Source organism: Dromaius novaehollandiae, chromosome 11 (assembly GCF_036370855.1).
Source record: "Dromaius novaehollandiae isolate bDroNov1 chromosome 11, bDroNov1.hap1, whole genome shotgun sequence".
Lineage (NCBI taxonomy): Eukaryota > Metazoa > Chordata > Aves > Casuariiformes > Dromaiidae > Dromaius > Dromaius novaehollandiae.
In genome coordinates, this window is record NC_088108.1 from 4,752,829 (window position 1) to 4,769,371 (window position 16,543).

Consider the following 16,543-nt stretch of genomic DNA (forward strand, 5'->3'; position numbering starts at 1 on the left):
TTACATCGCTCTTTTTCCAGAAAAATTAGGGTTGTGACTGGGAAGACCTGATTACATTGTATTTCTAAATGCAAACAGATTGAGGTTAAAATTGTAACACTGCTAGATAATAGCTTATTTTAGAGAACTGTCTATAATACAGAGAAGGGCAAATCAGTAATTGATTTACTCAAAAGTTTGAGCAAATCAAGGCCTTGTGAAAGTTAATAGGATTTTTTTCTAACATTAAAAAAGCCAGAATTTCTGAATTAAATACATCATGTGGTCTTTTTGTAAAGTGCTTGGCATGCAGTGACTTATCTAAAACATAAACAGGCAAAATAATGATTGGAGAAAGAAAAGTTCTTCCACATTATTATGTAAAGTTAGGAACAAACAAAGCAAGCTAAAATACTGTTTAAAAGGACATTTGTAAAATTTAAAACATGCCATGAAGTGTGTTATTTCTCATGTCTCTTTAAGACTGCTACAAAGCATCCTGCATCTGACTTAGAAAATTTGTCTGGACTGAACTTTAACTCTTCTGTTTGGTTTTAAGAATTTCTGTGCAGAAATGAATACAGTCCTAAAATCCTCACCAACTACTTGCTTTGTAAACTTACTGACTTAGGGTGCACCATGACCTCCCATTTCTTTAACAAGGTTAACTCCTACGTTCTTCTGTCCCTTAAAATATTTTCTGGGATTATTATAGACAAACGTATTAGGTGTGATTGTTCCAAGATGAAGTACCTAATCACGACAGATCTTCACTGATTTGGATATTTCTCTTGCTTATTTTGTCTTGCATGCAAGTTTAATTACTGTGATGTTTATTCCATTTTTTTAGATCACTAATAAACAGATGAGTTAGGTTTTATCCTAATTCACATGCTCAGCTTGTATATTTGTTTTGCTCATGTAAATAAGTTTTGACTGTTGTTCCATGTTGTTTGCATATAGTATAAATTAATGTTAATGTATGTATAAGGCTGTAACCTTTTGAGCTGTACAAATTAATTTTCTGTTTCTCTCAGTCAGCAAACTGATTATTAACTTGAATCATTCTGCTACAGTAATTATACCAAATTCTGGTGAACACTAGTGGCCATATTCTCTGAGTACCGCTTAATATGATTATCCATGTTCTGTAATCAGATTATTTGTATGTTCATTTTGTTTATTTAAAATATTTTGCTCTTGATGCTCTTGAGATACAGAATCTCATTACCAGAATATCTGGGGACTGGCAAACCTAAAAATCCTTTTTTCTTTTTTCTTTTCCTTTTTTCCTTTGGAAGCAACAACATTGTACGGCACAGCTGCAGAATAAATTGCAGAGAAGAAACTCAAGCATGCTATATTTCTTTTAGATGATACGCTGCTTTAGATGATTTTTCAGTGGTTTAAGTGTTAGTCCTTGTTAAGCAATCTGGAACGCTGCCTCTGGAAGCTGGGCTGTCACTGTCCTCCTCTCTGTGAGATGACACTGCCTCCAGATAGGGCAGATGCAAAACAGCTGCTCTTTGCATTTGCCTGCATCATGTACTTTTCATAAGATTTCATTGTAAACAGGAAATATTTAACGTATATCTTGCTAGCTCTCTCAAAAGGCTAATTTTGTTATCTGACACGGGCAACCCTAAAGCACGAGTTCATGTGTTGAGCTCTTGTTACCGTAATGGAGTTGAGAGGACGAGACGCGGTGATGCTGACGGATGCAGTCTCCTCGTTTTCCTGTTTCCCCGTCCCTGTGTTACGCCGTGTCGCTGGCACCTCTTCACATCAGTGCCAGCAGGATCGGCCTTGCCCGGGACTAGGGGCGCGCTGTGTCGCCACGAGTTTAGATTCTGTGCTGAGCCCTTAATTGGCTTTTGCTTATGTCAGTGGGTTCCTGTTTTATTTGTGCCTGTTCCCATTGTGACTGTTGTCATCTCTTCCTTTTCTTGCTGTTTCTAGTTGTGATGATACAAGGACGAGTCTTTTAGTAAATGTCTGTCAGTACTTCCGCAATAAATGAACTTTGGAAGATAACTTTTCTGTTTTCAATATACAGCGTTTTTCATGAGTGACCTCTTTCTTTTGTTACCTTTTAACAGACCTAATATGAAAATGTTTGTTTTCCTTTTGTTCTGTTTTAACCAGTTCGGCAATACCTGCTACTGCAACTCAGTCTTACAGGCACTTTATTTTTGTCGTCCATTTCGGGAAAAAGTTTTGGCATACAAAGTGCAGCCCCGAAAGAAGGAAAGCCTCCTGACATGCCTCTCTGATCTCTTCAACAGTATTGCTACGCAAAAGAAGAAGGTGGGAGTCATCCCACCCAAGAAATTTATTTCCCGATTGAGGAAGGAAAACGGTAAATGAGTAAATGAAATCCTCATGCAGATTTAAACATTGGATATTTAAGCATATTAAAATGCCACCACAATTCTCTTTATAAGTGAGTCCAAATTGTCAGATTTTGGGGAGATTTTTGAACTCCAGTTTGCGGTGTGAATTTCACCACCTCTGTAACGTAGGAAGAGAGATTATATCAGAATTAACTGTGCTCTGTCATAAGAGGATTATCTAGGTATCTTGGTCTAAGTAAGTACAGAAATAAAGTACAGCATGTGTACAGAAATCTCAGTACTCCCGTTATTCTGTGTTGGCCTAATGAACTCTAGAGGTCTGCCGCAAGTCTGCACACTCTGGGTTGTGCCAGAAGTTGTCATGTGCTAAGCAGACCTTGCACAGTTGGTCAAAATTAAAGCCTCTAAGGAGTCTTAGCTACTTTTAACCTCCTTTCTTATATTTGTGGTAGGATAAATTCTGTGTGATGAGAATTGACGTTTATTTCCCAGGGATAGTTTGTGAAGGAAAGTTCTGTATGTTGATTTATCATCTCTGTTTGGACTTGAAAAGATAACAGGCTGATGATAGCAGGGGAATTTTTGCCCCTTGATGCTGGACTTAATGAACTGGTGGCCCAAGGCAACACATAAGAATTTCTTTATTTCTCTCCCACTCGCCAAGGAAAAAAAAAAAGCCGTCGTTTTCTTCTATTCCAAGAAATGCCCAAATTTTCCTTTATATAATCTTTCAGCTGTCTGCCTGTTTATTGCAACCTGAGGAATAGGTAAGGGTAATCCAATATCCATTGCTAGGATAACAACAGTGTACCCCAAAATAATTCATAGTCATATAATAGAGCAGAGAAGGGGAAAGGACACGCACAGTAATTTGGTATTTTTAAGTATCTGTATTTTTTCATTTTCCCTATTCTCTTCCTTTCCAGAATTGTTTGATAATTATATGCAGCAGGATGCACATGAATTCCTAAACTACCTACTTAACACTATTGCTGATTTACTACAAGAAGAGAAAAAGCAGGAGAAACAGAATGGCAAACTCCAGAACGGCAGCATCGAGAGTGAAGAAGGAGACAAGACTGATCTGACGTGGGTCCATGAAATCTTCCAAGGAACACTAACCAATGAAACCAGATGTCTTAACTGTGAGGCTGTACGTTTAAAACAAAACAAAACATCTCTTAGATTTTTCAGAGGTTCTGGACCATTTTCCCTAATACTAAGCACACTTTTTCATTTATTAGGATAGATGAAATTGCACTCTATTAAAATATGGAGCGTAGCCTATTTTATGACTGTATCACCTCTATGTTCAAACCAATACTCTTTAAGGTATGTTTCTCAGAAAAAGCATAGTGTTTTTTCTATTCCTCCTCCCTGTTTCCATCAAGGCAGTCTGCACCTGGCTGATATGAGCTGCCTTTTTGTCTTCGTGTTATTTCTTGTGTCAGTGATTGATAGTTTATGTTGTGTTTATACGTGAGAGTTACTCACTGCTTATTTAACTCTGGGATTAACTGAATTTAATGGTTCTTGAAATGAAAGTCTGTGCTTCTTGATGCTGATCCATAGCCACTCTATTTGACAGCAAAAGAAGTGCCAGAAAGTCTAAAATTAGAAGAACCATACCACCTTCAGACCAGGAATTTGCAGTTAGTCATGTGCTGCTTTGACTAAATAATATTCAAAAAAAAAAAAAAAAAGATGGGGAGAGAAGAAAAGAGAAATGATTACAAATGAAGTGACTGCTCTTGGCATTTTAAATCTGAAATTGTAGCTATATGGTAAATAGAAATTCTAAAAATGGCATTAATTAGATTCTGTCTCAAGAATTTTGAGATTAAATGTGACTGTTCCACAAATGGCAAGATGGTTTCCCTAACTGCTAACCCATCCCACGATTTAGATGAAAATCCAGCTGCCTGTTTCTGCGTTTTATATAAGTATCTACTGTTAGACTCTGAAATGCAGCAGAAGGCTTTATTAGTCTACAAAACAGAGTGGAATACAGCTAAAACTTCTCCAGCTCTGAGAGCTCTCAGTGGTAAAAATTTGTTTTTGCCGGTGAAGTAAGCAGATGCATCTTGAAGGCTCAAGGGGGAGAGATGTTCTGCAAGGAAGGTTTTATTTTCCTTTTTTTTTTTCCTATTCTTTTTTTCTTTTTTAGATATTCCCATTTGGATTATAACTACACATCAGATTATTTGTTCATTTTTAGTTTACTTCAAGAAAGGCCTCTGTGTGTATTTGTAAGATCACGAATCTGTCTACTTGCGAGCAGGACACTGCACCATTCTAGGAACTTAAAGCAACTCTAAAACCTGCCAGATTCCAAACTGTTATGAAATATTTCTTCTTATTTTTGTTCAAGGTTAGTAGCAAAGATGAGGACTTTCTGGATCTATCGGTTGATGTGGAACAAAATACATCAATTACACACTGTCTAAGGTAAATGAAAATGTTTTGGGGTGGAGTGAAAACCTGCACTTGCTCAGAAGGGAAGAAGCTGAGTTAGTTGCTCTGTTGTGCAACGGTTGTAGGGTTTGAGCTTATGGTGGACTATATTCTGTTCAGAGTGCCGTTGATTTTATTACCATGCTTATTGCATCTGCTGTTTTCTTGCTGGTTTTTAGTAGTCAGTGTGATTTCTTAGTGGCAGGTTAAGAATAGATTTCACTTTGTTTTATGGGGATTTCAATATGTTACATCACATAGGTTTTATCAAAGCTAAATATGGTATGTTTGGATTCATACTGTAGTCTTGTTTATTTTAATACTGTTACTGCATTTTAGTTGTCTGGTCCTTCTCTTCTTGCTGATAGAATTTGCCAGATCCAAGGCTTATCAGCTGTTAGGATACTGCAAGTTGCATGTAGCAGCTGGCGTTTTAATAGCTGATAACAGATGTATAATTAGTAGGAGCTAAGAGGTGATCCAGACTTTGGCTAGTCAGTGGCTGGTGGTTATAGGTTCTAAAATTTGATGTCTAACACCAAGTAAAATATGGAGTGGCTCCTTTTGGAAACAAAACCCAATTACCTTATTGCTGTGTCTTGTTTGACTCCTGTCCAGAAAGTATGTAGTTGATATTCTGGAGGGAGTAATTTCCAGGTTTTTCTGGTTGAGCATTGATACCACAGCCCGAGACTCGGACAAATGCAGCTAAAAAGTGTTTGGGAGATGTGAGTGATGTGAATAAGAGGAATTTCATTTTCTGTATGTACTGTTTTCTCAGCAGTATTAGGAATAACTTTAAACTGGATGGTCTGACTGAGTATCACTGCCTCTTTGACTTTTCTTTCACCTTAATTTCCACAGAGGGTTTAGTAATACTGAAACTCTATGCAGTGAATATAAATACTATTGTGAGCAGTGCCGCAGTAAACAGGAAGCACAGAAGAGGTAAGGTTTAAATATTTGGGCTAATGTCAATGTTCTCTTAATACGGGCAGCTGTGACTCACATGTGAAATCAGTAGAAAGAGACTTTAAGACTGCTTAGGTCTGTGTTTGGTGGGGAGGTGGGGTAAGGAAAAATACCTCTATGGAAAAAACTTTATAGCAACCTTATGAAGGGTTAATTTAGTATTCCTCCCTGAGGAGCTTATATACGGTGCTTCCAGACACTCTTTTCCTCCCTCCATTAGCATTAATCAGCTCAAAGCCACTGAAGAGAATCCCCTCTGCTTTCTCTATGAGTACTATATACAAAAATCTTAAATGTCACTTAATACTTGGCAGTAGCCAGAGCACCAAAACAGATTTATTCCATCCCCTTCTTTCCCTTGATATGATGAAAAATTGATGTATTCGTATGGACAAACAGCTGTCTTGCAGTCAGGTATCAGTTATATCCTTAATCTTTCCTAGTAAATGTTGCCCATTCTCACCAAAATACACATGAGAAAGCAGCCTTTTAAAAATCTCCATCAGCTTTTTAGATGTGTTTTAAGAAGCTTCTTCAAAACGTATGGAAATGGTTTTGGAACAAAGCTTTGTTTTAGGTGATCTGCTAATACCTTGTTCTTTGTTTAACATGTTTTTGTGGTTCAGAATGCGAGTGAAAAAGTTGCCCATGATTCTAGCTCTGCACTTAAAAAGGTTCAAATACATGGACCAGCTGCATCGATATACCAAACTCTCCTACCGTGTAGTCTTTCCCTTGGAGCTCCGGCTCTTCAACACCTCAGGAGATGCTACAAATCCTGACAGAATGTATGACCTCGTGGCTGTAGTCGTTCACTGTGGCAGGTATGTCGCTGTGCTTTCGGGACCTTCAATGCCTTTGCTTGAAATTGAAAGCGAGTCAGTCATTTGTATGCTGTTTTCTGACTGTGCAGTGGCTGACAATATGGGAGTATGCTAAGCAGCCTCAGAGCTATTTGTCTGAAAGTATTAATTTTTTTTTAACTTAGCAAGGTTTTAAATTCTGCTTTTGGAGCACATAGTCTCAGGCTTGCTCTTTTATCAGCACTCAAATATGCTGGCAATTCAGACAAGTTGTGTCTCTGAGCCTTAGCAGTCTTTAAAAAAAAAAAAAACCAAAAAATCTACTTTCCAGGAAAACTAAATGAAATAAAAACAAATTTTGGAAAAGCATTTACTAAAATAGAATTAATGTATAGATCCCATGTTGCCACTTGCTAAACCCTTAAAGCTTTTCTTAGAAGCTGGTGCCACCACGTGGAATAACCTGTGTACTGCTCATTTTTAAAAAATAACTTTATGCTCTTCATAGGGCTTGATTAAAACTTTTTTCTGGTGTAGTGGTTTTAATTGTTTCAGTATCAGAGAGGAAAAAATTAAGCACTTTTAAGAAGAAAGCAGTCGTGGAAGTCAGAAAAAATATTTAGATCTGCTTTTTGGAACAGTGATTTTTCAAGATTTTTCAACAGAAAGTTACAGCATGCAGAAATGTTTTGAGACATCGGTATTGCGAGGGACAAGACGATAGAATCAACATGCTAATGTTGCATAGATTCGGCACAAGTAAACTATGCAGTTCTAACTGATTTCTGTTGTGTACAGTTGTGCTATTTTTGGATTTATTCTTACTGTATTAAGAACCCATCCTGTGCATTTTCTGTAGATTCTTAATTTGCTATACCTATAACCGTATTTTTATGTTTTAACAACGTAAAGAAGTGGTGAATAATAATGTTAAATGTGTTGGATGTGTTAAACAGCTTGGCTTTTTGTTCTCAAAGCTGTTGTTTTGTATGAGGCTTTTAGGGGTCCCGTTTTCTGTTTTTAATTCTTATGAAGAATTTACCAAAGATTTAAGATAGATGATATTTTCTAAATAGTTGACTTTCCAGAACTTGTTTTAAATATTTTGCTTTCATAATTTTACTTTTCGTTTGCTGGCTCTAAACCAGTTTAATTCTGTGACAGATATTGTGTTTAAGTATATCAATAATTCTGGAGAGGACTAGAGAAGTAGTTTCTTTTGCATAAAGGCCGTATCAGTGTAGCTTCTTTTAAAGTCTTATTTCGCTCCTAAGTGAAAAGTAAAGCCAGAAAAATTGGAAAAAACAATTTTTTTTCTGTTGTGTCCCTGGATTGCGCTCTCAAAGTTTGAGGTTAGTAGATGGAGAGCTCATATTATTCTGTGCATACAATTTCTTATCCCAAACTACTACTTTTTTGAGGCTGTCTGCCTGCCTTTACTCTGTCTATCGATCCCTCTCCCTTTGAGTTAGGTCATTTTATTGCCCATACCCATCAAGGTTAGCGTTCAGGATGTAGGAGATGGAGTCAGACTGAGAGAGTGCCACAGAACTGGGAACCGCAGCTGCAGAAAGCCCATCCCCAGTCAGCCACAGGCTGAAACACAGTCGGCATTGAGAAAATCCCCAGACTACTTTCGCATTTGGAAATAAAGTATTTCAGGCAGTTATTAAAATTTTTGAACAGTGGTCAAAATACTCAATAGTCATGAATGTGACAAAACAGTGATTGAAATAACTGGGTTTTAACTTTGTCTTTTGAAATACATGAATGACTATCTGAAATATTTACAAAATCGTGTATTTTGAATAGAACGTATTTGGCAAGTGGCAAAGATGGAAATTTTAGTTCAAGCAATTTGGCAAAGTCGAAGAAGCTAAACAGTCTTATGGGTAGTATTAGACAGCATTCAAAGCTGGGAAATCTAACTCTGCCAGTAGCAGCTAGAATCATTTGGGAGAGCAGTGGGTCCTGCCTTTGTAGGCACAAGAATAATACATCTTCAATCCTTTCTCTGGCAGTGGTCCAAATCGTGGACATTATATCACCATTGTGAAGAGCCATGGCTTTTGGTTGCTGTTTGATGATGACATTGTAGAGGTAGGTATGCTTTTCCACAGTGAAAACAGTGTAGACGGCATCGCAGCGAGGGCTCTGTTGACAGCTAGGACCTAGGGTGGTGTGCGGCTGTTCAGTCTAAAATACCTCGGGGGCAATGTTGAGCACATCAAATCTTTAAATTTCTGCCTACCTCTGGGCTTCATTTTACTTAACCTGCTTTGCGATAGTTGTATTCTGTTGCTATATTAAGATCTTTCAACTTTTATGTAGACAGTTGCCCCCAACAAATAGGACTGTAGAAAGAGTGTAAAAAAGATTTGGGGGGCCTGTCGTGGTTGGATCCTAAGGATGTATGTAGAAGCTTGGACCACTGGTGATTATGTTTAAAACGTCTACTCAAGCAAGCTTTTCCTTAACTTTTCTATTAGCATATCCATAAATACTAATATCCAAAATATTTATACATCCATATCTTTCACATAATTATTAACCAAATATCAAATACCACCACAGAACTGTTCTTTGTAAAAATGAAAATATACTGTTTGCCTCTGAGATTTCATGATCAGGTTCAAGGCCTGATGCAAAGTGTCTAGATAAGTCCAGCAAAATCCTTGCTTGTGCTGAGATATAGAGATGTTACAGTAAATTCTCCTTTTTTTTGATCTTTGGCTAGTTTTTGAGCATCAGGGGTGACTAGTGATTTGGACAGCTTGTATGACTATGGCGAGTTATCTTTCCCCTATTATATTCTGAGTGTTACTTTCCTCTGTCATGGCTGAAGTACATGATTATGTCAGCTAATTTTGAAAATAATGTTCACTTTAATATTTAAATGTAAATATGCACTGTCTTTTCCATCCAGGAGATGAGCCTGTCATTTTTAAAGCAGCTGTAAAAAAAACCATCTTGCTGTTCTATATTTGTTTTCTATCAATCACTTCTAGGTTGCATCTTAGCTTATAGATTGAAACAAAATTTCTTTTTATCTGCAAACACTGTTGGCGGTTTTATAGATGTTTCAAAACAGAGCTTTTACATGTGTGCTCTCTGGTATTGGATAATAAATGCAAGGAGCTGTCACAAGGAAGATAGAATGTAGTTCCTCTCTCCTGGAGGGATGCTTTTCTCTTAAGTTGCTTTTCTAACTTCAGTCATGGCTTTTTTTTTTTTCTTTCCAATTTCATTTTCTTTTACAGAGTTCACTTAAAATGCTGGCTGTAAAAATAAAGCTCTTTGATCTGAAATTTCTACTTTTTGTGTTTTTAGTGTTTCTCCTTTGAGATTTTGCTATCTTGATTAGGGTTAGGAATGCTAAACCTAGTCCTGTCCTGTCCTGTGGCTCTCCCCATGCCCCAGCTGCAGCCCTGGAAGCTGAAGATTCCTTTCCCGGCTGGAAGGCTTTCCCTGGCTACTGTATGCTCATGCTGTTTGTTTTCTATCAAATTTGGGCTTTGCTTTTCTTCCTCGTGGCAGGCATGAAAAATTGCCTATCAGAGCTTTGCGTATGAGTCTTCCAAGATCATTGGGCCTTTCATAGCAACTGAGTTCCTCCTTGAACTGCTTCAAAGAGTGTAGCATAAGGAGTCCTCCTGGGTTTGTCCCAGAGGATCTTTTCACTGACTATCCATCATATCCGCTCCTGCCTCCTAAGCGTTTGATAAACATGAAGCTCTTGCCTTCCTCTGCCTAGGAACTATTGCCCTTTCTCTTTCCTAGACTCTCCAGAACTCGCCTGAATTTCTGGCGATTCAGTGATCAAGGAGAACAGAAAGAGAACAGAATAGTGGAGACTGCTGCTCTTCTGTTGATCATACCAGCTGCTAGGAGAAGTAGCTGCAGTCTTGCTCATCTGTTCTCTCCCTCCCCTTAGTCCTCAGCTCTGGAGGTTTAGTTCCCTATCACTACTCTAGCTTTTACTGAAAAAATAGAGTGAAGCTGCAGCTACTGTTGCCAGTTCCAGCTGCTGCCCAAAGAGATTGAAAATAGTACTTGGTCATCTTCAGAATAGATATTTAAAACTACTTGTGATTGGCATTAGGGTGACAGCACAGGAAATGCATTACTCTGTATCACATTCCAGAAGTTGTCCTCAGAAATTGAGTGACTCCAAAGCCCCTAAAATGTGAATTCTGCAGAGGTTTGTGGTTTGGGGGCTCACCGGGGAAGCCTGCTGCTCTTCAGAGACTCACGGAACATGCAAAGAATTTTGTTTTTTAAAGCTTTGGACACTTAACTTTCTAACTATGAACTGGGTGCATAGTGAAACAAGTAGTCAGCAGACTTGAGAAGGTGAGTCCAAAGCTCTTGTGCCCATGTATAGATACTGAAAGTGAAACACAACACAGGAGAAAACATTTTCTTTCCCCTTCCATACAGTTGAAAAACTTTGTTGCATTTTTGATAAGTGACACAAATTAATATCTCTGAAGTGTCCCTAGGGAGTACTTTACTCTTGCTACCCTATTAAATGCCATGGTAGTGGTGAAGTTATATTTGTCTGTTTGGGCTTGGTTGGAAGGCCAGTTTTCAATTAAAACTGAAGATGGGTGATAACAAAACATGCTGCAGTGTATGTGAAAAGCAATTGCACCAAATCCAGGAGGCAAATCTGATCAAAGGGGATAGTGTGCCAAGCCAAGTAATTGAGAAACCTGAGTAACTGATCTCTGGTTAGTTTGGCAAGCTGTCATTAGAGCAACGAAGTGATACATCACAGTGACTATGTTTATCTGAAACAGAGGGAGAAGTGTCTGTCTGCTTTCCAAATTGAGAAAAGGGCAAGAATGATTGTATGTCTTAGCTTCAAAATTTGTTCAGAGATTTGCAGCATTCAGCTGAGTGTTGTGAATGGTACGCAAGGAAAAGATTTGAGTTGGGAAACCCAAATAATTGTGTAGAAATGAGCAAAGGAAATTAAAGCTCGGTAACATGAAAAAACATCTTAATGCCAGATGAGACTATGCAGTCCTAAAAGTAGTTGTGAAGTGACCAACCCAGTGTCACTTAAAAACTGCAACTGGGTAAAACTTTGCTGTCCACAGTGTATGTAGCAAACTAAGGACAGCGGAAGAAGAAAGGCTGTATAATCTTCCTTCACTTCCACTGTGTTTTCTGTGGATAGTGGAATTCAGAAAGGAAGTCAGTTTGCCGTGATAAAATATCTGTCAAATGAATTAATCTATATAAAATGTTTGAGTTGCATTCAGAATGAGTGGAAATAGTAGCGGAAATAGACTTGATTGCGTGGCAAGTTAGTAAAATGTTTGAGTTGTCTGCTAAATACATCAAAAGGAATATTTAAATAATATATAATTAAATATAAATATAAACACATAATATTAATACATAATTGAATAATTCAAAAAAAATTCTATTTTTCTATTAAAATATGTATCTAACAGTTTGCAGTGGACATGCATCATGTTAATAAATTGTGTGGAAGTCCTAAAGCCCCCATTGCAGTATTGCAATTTCACTGAAGTCCTCAAATGGTGAGGGAGAGACAAAGTGTCTGATTTTTCCCCGAAAATCTTTTAACAGAAAGTGTCTGAAAAACTATTCAAGGGAGATTTTCTGCTGTTATGTCTTGGAATTGATGCATCTTCTGGAAACTTACTGACTATGCCCGTTTTTTTATATGCAGTGCTTCAAAAGGGATGGGGAAAGAATGGCCTAAACTTGCAGGTTGTTTGACAGGGCCACTTAGAGAAACCCATGCTTTTGGGTTTGCTGGTGATGCTAAAATCCGCTCAGTGAGCAGTGATTTAGCACGCTGCCAGAAGGATTCTGCAGCTGAGGAGGCTCTTTCATGGAGCCATAGCGTGGTCCCTTTCTCTGAAAACGTAAGCAGAGGTTGGTCTCTGCTACTCCCTCTCCCAGTCAAAACAGAGGAGTTCTTTGATCATCCCAGTGTCTCTCTTATATTCTGTACTTTTTTTGTTTGTTTGTTTCGTCGATTTTATTCTTTGGGGAATAAAAGGAAAAGCTGCTTTGCTAATTCTAGGCCAATCTCCCATTGGTCCTCCACGTCAAAGTGGGGCTACTTCAGCCTGTCTCCTCTGTGGATCTAGAGTCCTAAAGATGTCTTAAAATATTAAAACACAGTGGACTGCTGAATAATACAGGTCATTGGGAGTATTTTATTTCAGTGCTTCAGTCTCTGCACTTGCTCTCCCCTGATCGCAGAATCAAATTCGGTAACGTGAAACCAGTTGTTCTCAGGAGTTGGATCAAGACTGTGGAACTTGTGTCTTTAAAACATAATGCCCCATGGGCCTGGCTGCTTGGAGTATGAAATGAAAAACTGCTTTTCTGCACTTTAAATATGAGCAAGGCATTTATTTCTGTTAATATGGAGAACAATTTATTTCTCTTAAAGCACAAACCTCGTGACAATCTGATCGGCATTGTACCAGCAAGTCCTAACACAAGGAAAGCACTCATAAAACTAGATGATTGTCAGATGTGGTCCACATGTTTTATGGTATAGTTACTAGCTGCTGTTGCAGGACTTTTCCAGATAAGGGGGCCACAAGAACTTTAAAATCTAAAGTTACTTTAGCTGAATGTTAAATATACTCAAGAATGTCCTTATATACTCCAAATTATACACAAATTTTCTTTGCTGATCATTGACTGTTTTTGATCTACATTGCAGACCTAGAGTTGGGAAAGGTAACTCCAGTGTGAACGGGGAGGCAGAAATAAAGAGCATCATGCAAATTTTTAGGAATACATTTTTATGGTTCCCTTTGCCATAGTCCCTCTTAAGAGTGCACCACTTCTGAGAAGTCTCTTATTTCATCTTGATTTCCTTTTTTCCATATTTAATAGTTAATAAGTGGAGAAAATGTTTATTCTGTCATTTTATTAATAGTGTGGCTTTCCAGCATCACCCCTGAAAACTGAAAATAATGTTTGGGAAAAGGATTCTGAAAGTGGTGTTTTGACTGAGCCTAATTTTAATTCTCATTAATTTTCAGAAAATCGATGCCCAGGCCATTGAAGAATTCTATGGGTTAACATCAGACATTTCCAAAAACTCAGAATCTGGATATATCCTCTTCTACCAGTCAAGAGACTAAGACAAAAGATAAATGTGTATAAATAAAAGAAAAAAGGGATCAAGATATGTCCAAATGGAACATATTTGTGACAGCAGAAGCAGTTCCTCATTGTTGCTGTAGGACCAGGACAGATCCAGCAGGGCGAATAAAGGTTTCTCTCTGCCATTTCTTGGAGGATTAGTGCTGACTGCCGTAACAAGAAGAGCTTTTGCTCCAGTTTTCTTTCTGGGCTTTTTTTTACGTGCTATCTTCCAAAATCTGTGTTACCTCTACTTGAAACCTGGCTGCTTATTTGTTCACGAACTGAAGAAGAGTTTTAAAAGTAGCATTGTAGAATTTTTACCATTTAATGTTGGCCTGAGGCTATACCTTGGTTTCTATCATCGTTTTTCTGTATTTTAGCAGAATGATTTCAATATTCAGTGTCAGCTGAAGGCATATTTTAGGATATGAACAGCAGCTGGTTGCTGGATATTTTTGGTGACTCAGACTTGAGAAGCAGTACAAAGCTAAGACATATTGGAAATGTCAAGTCTGTAATTTAAAAAAAGACAAAAAACTCTCTCTGCAGCATTGTAAATTCCCCATTATGCATTATCTTCATTTTAGATAACACTAATAGCACTGTTTCTTTTTATATTTTAATTTTTACTGTTCTGTTTCTTCTTCAGAAGGTATAGGACTTTATCCATATTCAGCCTCATCTATTGTACCATTTTCTTTTGAAGCAGAAGTTTTGACTCAAAGCTACATTGCTGCAGATTCAAGGGGAGCAGAAAAGCAGTTACGTTCTGAAGAATACGTCTGGCAACCAGTTGCTGTAGAAAGTTTGAAGTTACAGCATTTGTTGGAGCTATTGCATAAACCAAAAGTGCCCTCTTTCTGAAACAGAATCTGTTCACCATTTCACTCAATACATAGTGAACTGATGCAACTAGCATTTAAATCTATGCTAATACACAGAAACAGCACTAATTGTGAAGGGTTAACCAAGGGAAGTATTATTTACATAACTAATCCAGTTGTTCTTAGTCTTCAAGATAATGGACTTTTAAGAAGGAAAAACAAAAACAGCCCCTGACATTACCTTGCTAAGTGTTGCTTATCATCTGTTGGTAATGTTTGTATTGACCTGGGAATCATAACCCCCTGAAAATGCTTCTGATTGTTTTACCTCTATAGGCCTTGCTTTACAGAGGAAAGTATGTTAGTCTTTTGAAGACTGAAATTAAGTAATTATCCGTTACGTGTGTATATATTATAATCTCAAGGATAACTAGAAAGAAAAGACTAAGGGAGTTTGTAAGAAATCTCTGAAAATCGTACGTAATTTTCTTTTTTGAAAAGTCCTGTTACTGTGCCAAAGCTTGTCGCAGCTGGCTCTAAACTACCAGTGGAAAATACCATTTTTCCTTTCTTCATCTTGTTAGATAACACAAGAGCTGTCCTCCCTGTGGTCGTGCCTAGTACAGCTGTTCCTAGCATACACTAGTGATCGTTGTTCCTGAGGACGTTTAACTTATGCAATTCTGTGGCTTGTACAGGATATAGAATATTTTACCAAAATATTGTCCTCAGGAAGACAGCAGATCACAAACAGTTTCTTGTGGTGGCTATACGTATCTGTTTTTCCTTACCATGACCAGAAACATCCTGTTAGCAAGTGACTCCTCTCTTCAAAATGCAAATTAGTCATCGTCGCTGTGTTCCAGCTGGGTACAGGTCCGTTCTCGCTGCACATCTCCTCCTCCAGCAGATAAAATACGGAGGGTGTTTTTTTAATTATACAGAGTACTGTCATTTGAAGAGACATAGTCAATAACAGCAAACCTTTTTGTCATCTTGTTCCTATTGTGTGAAAATTGTTCTTGGCTAAGAGTCCTCTCCCCTTGTTCGCACACAAGTCATAAGTCCTCCCTTGGTGGCGCCAACGGAAGTCTGTCATCAGTAAGTCTAGCAAAAAATAAAAAAAGAGCACTGAGTTAAAAATAATCTAAACAGTAAATACAAAAATTAACGTAGTACACTAGACATGTATTTTGTATATCTGGTGATACATTTTTACAAATAAAATACCTGATTGAGAGAGAATATTGAAAGATATATACTATAGATTAAAACCTGTTAAAAGTGCACTTTTGCTACAGATTTATAAGGAAACTAAAAGGAATTAAATTGGAAGAGAATGGTGTGATGTTACTTCTGTATAATAAATGACCCCACCTGTCTCCAATAAAGGTCATGTATGGTCAAATGCACATGGCCCAAATGCTTTTCCTTGAGTTTCGATCAAAGGCAGAAATAAAAGTAATTGGTTAGTCACCATCTCTCCCTAGTTTCTCTCTGCTTGTTGGCTGGCTGAGTGATTCTGACTAGTAGGTTTTTCATGCGTAAAACCTCTGCGTAAGCAGTTAAAGATAAATAATTCAGCACTGCAGATTAGAACTGATGCGCTGGAAAACCCAGGGCCTTCTCCCCCAGCAGCCCTCCCACCACTGGAGGTCCCCAGTCTCTTCCTCAGCCCCTGTAGCTCTGTTATTTCTGTTCCCTATCATTTCCTTTTCCTTCTCCCTCCTTTGCCCTTGGCTGTTGGACTCCACAAGACTGTTGCGAATATTGTTTGACTGATCTGGAACAAAGACATTTAAAACCAAAAATAGTACAATACGCTTGGAGCTTTTTAGGTCTGTTGAGGGGTAGGTCTTCATTTCTGTGCCGTTCACTTCCATAGGGGGAAAACTCTACTAAAGGCTGCCCCCCCGGAGTAGGAGTCCGTGGGACTAGGTTAAAATGCCATAGAAGCAAACGAGATTTTGAAACTGGCAGCTGCTTTGTAAAGACGCATTTTAAA

The 16,543-nt window shown here is 38.0% G+C and overlaps 1 protein-coding gene across 4 annotated transcripts in view; it reads left to right on the forward strand.

Annotated features, from left to right (window-relative positions):
- The window catches only part of LOC112982978 (ubiquitin carboxyl-terminal hydrolase 12-like), a 31,403-nt gene extending 15,453 nt beyond the window's left edge, over positions 1 to 15,950 (forward strand). For 2 of the 4 annotated variants that reach the window (XM_064518098.1, XM_026099777.2), the window contains exons 3-9: positions 2,125 to 2,338; positions 3,260 to 3,486; positions 4,705 to 4,781; positions 5,652 to 5,735; positions 6,371 to 6,583; positions 8,584 to 8,662; positions 13,609 to 15,950. In XM_064518098.1, the coding sequence (XP_064374168.1) occupies positions 2,125 to 2,338; positions 3,260 to 3,486; positions 4,705 to 4,781; positions 5,652 to 5,735; positions 6,371 to 6,583; positions 8,584 to 8,662; positions 13,609 to 13,710 (996 nt within the window). In that variant the 3' untranslated portion in view covers positions 13,711 to 15,950. The remainder of the gene's footprint in view (positions 1 to 2,124; positions 2,339 to 3,259; positions 3,487 to 4,704; positions 4,782 to 5,651; positions 5,736 to 6,370; positions 6,584 to 8,583; positions 8,663 to 13,608) is intronic. The other 2 variants (XM_064518099.1, XM_064518100.1) reach the window with 2 other exon arrangements.
- The last annotated feature ends 593 nt before the right edge of the window (positions 15,951 to 16,543 follow it).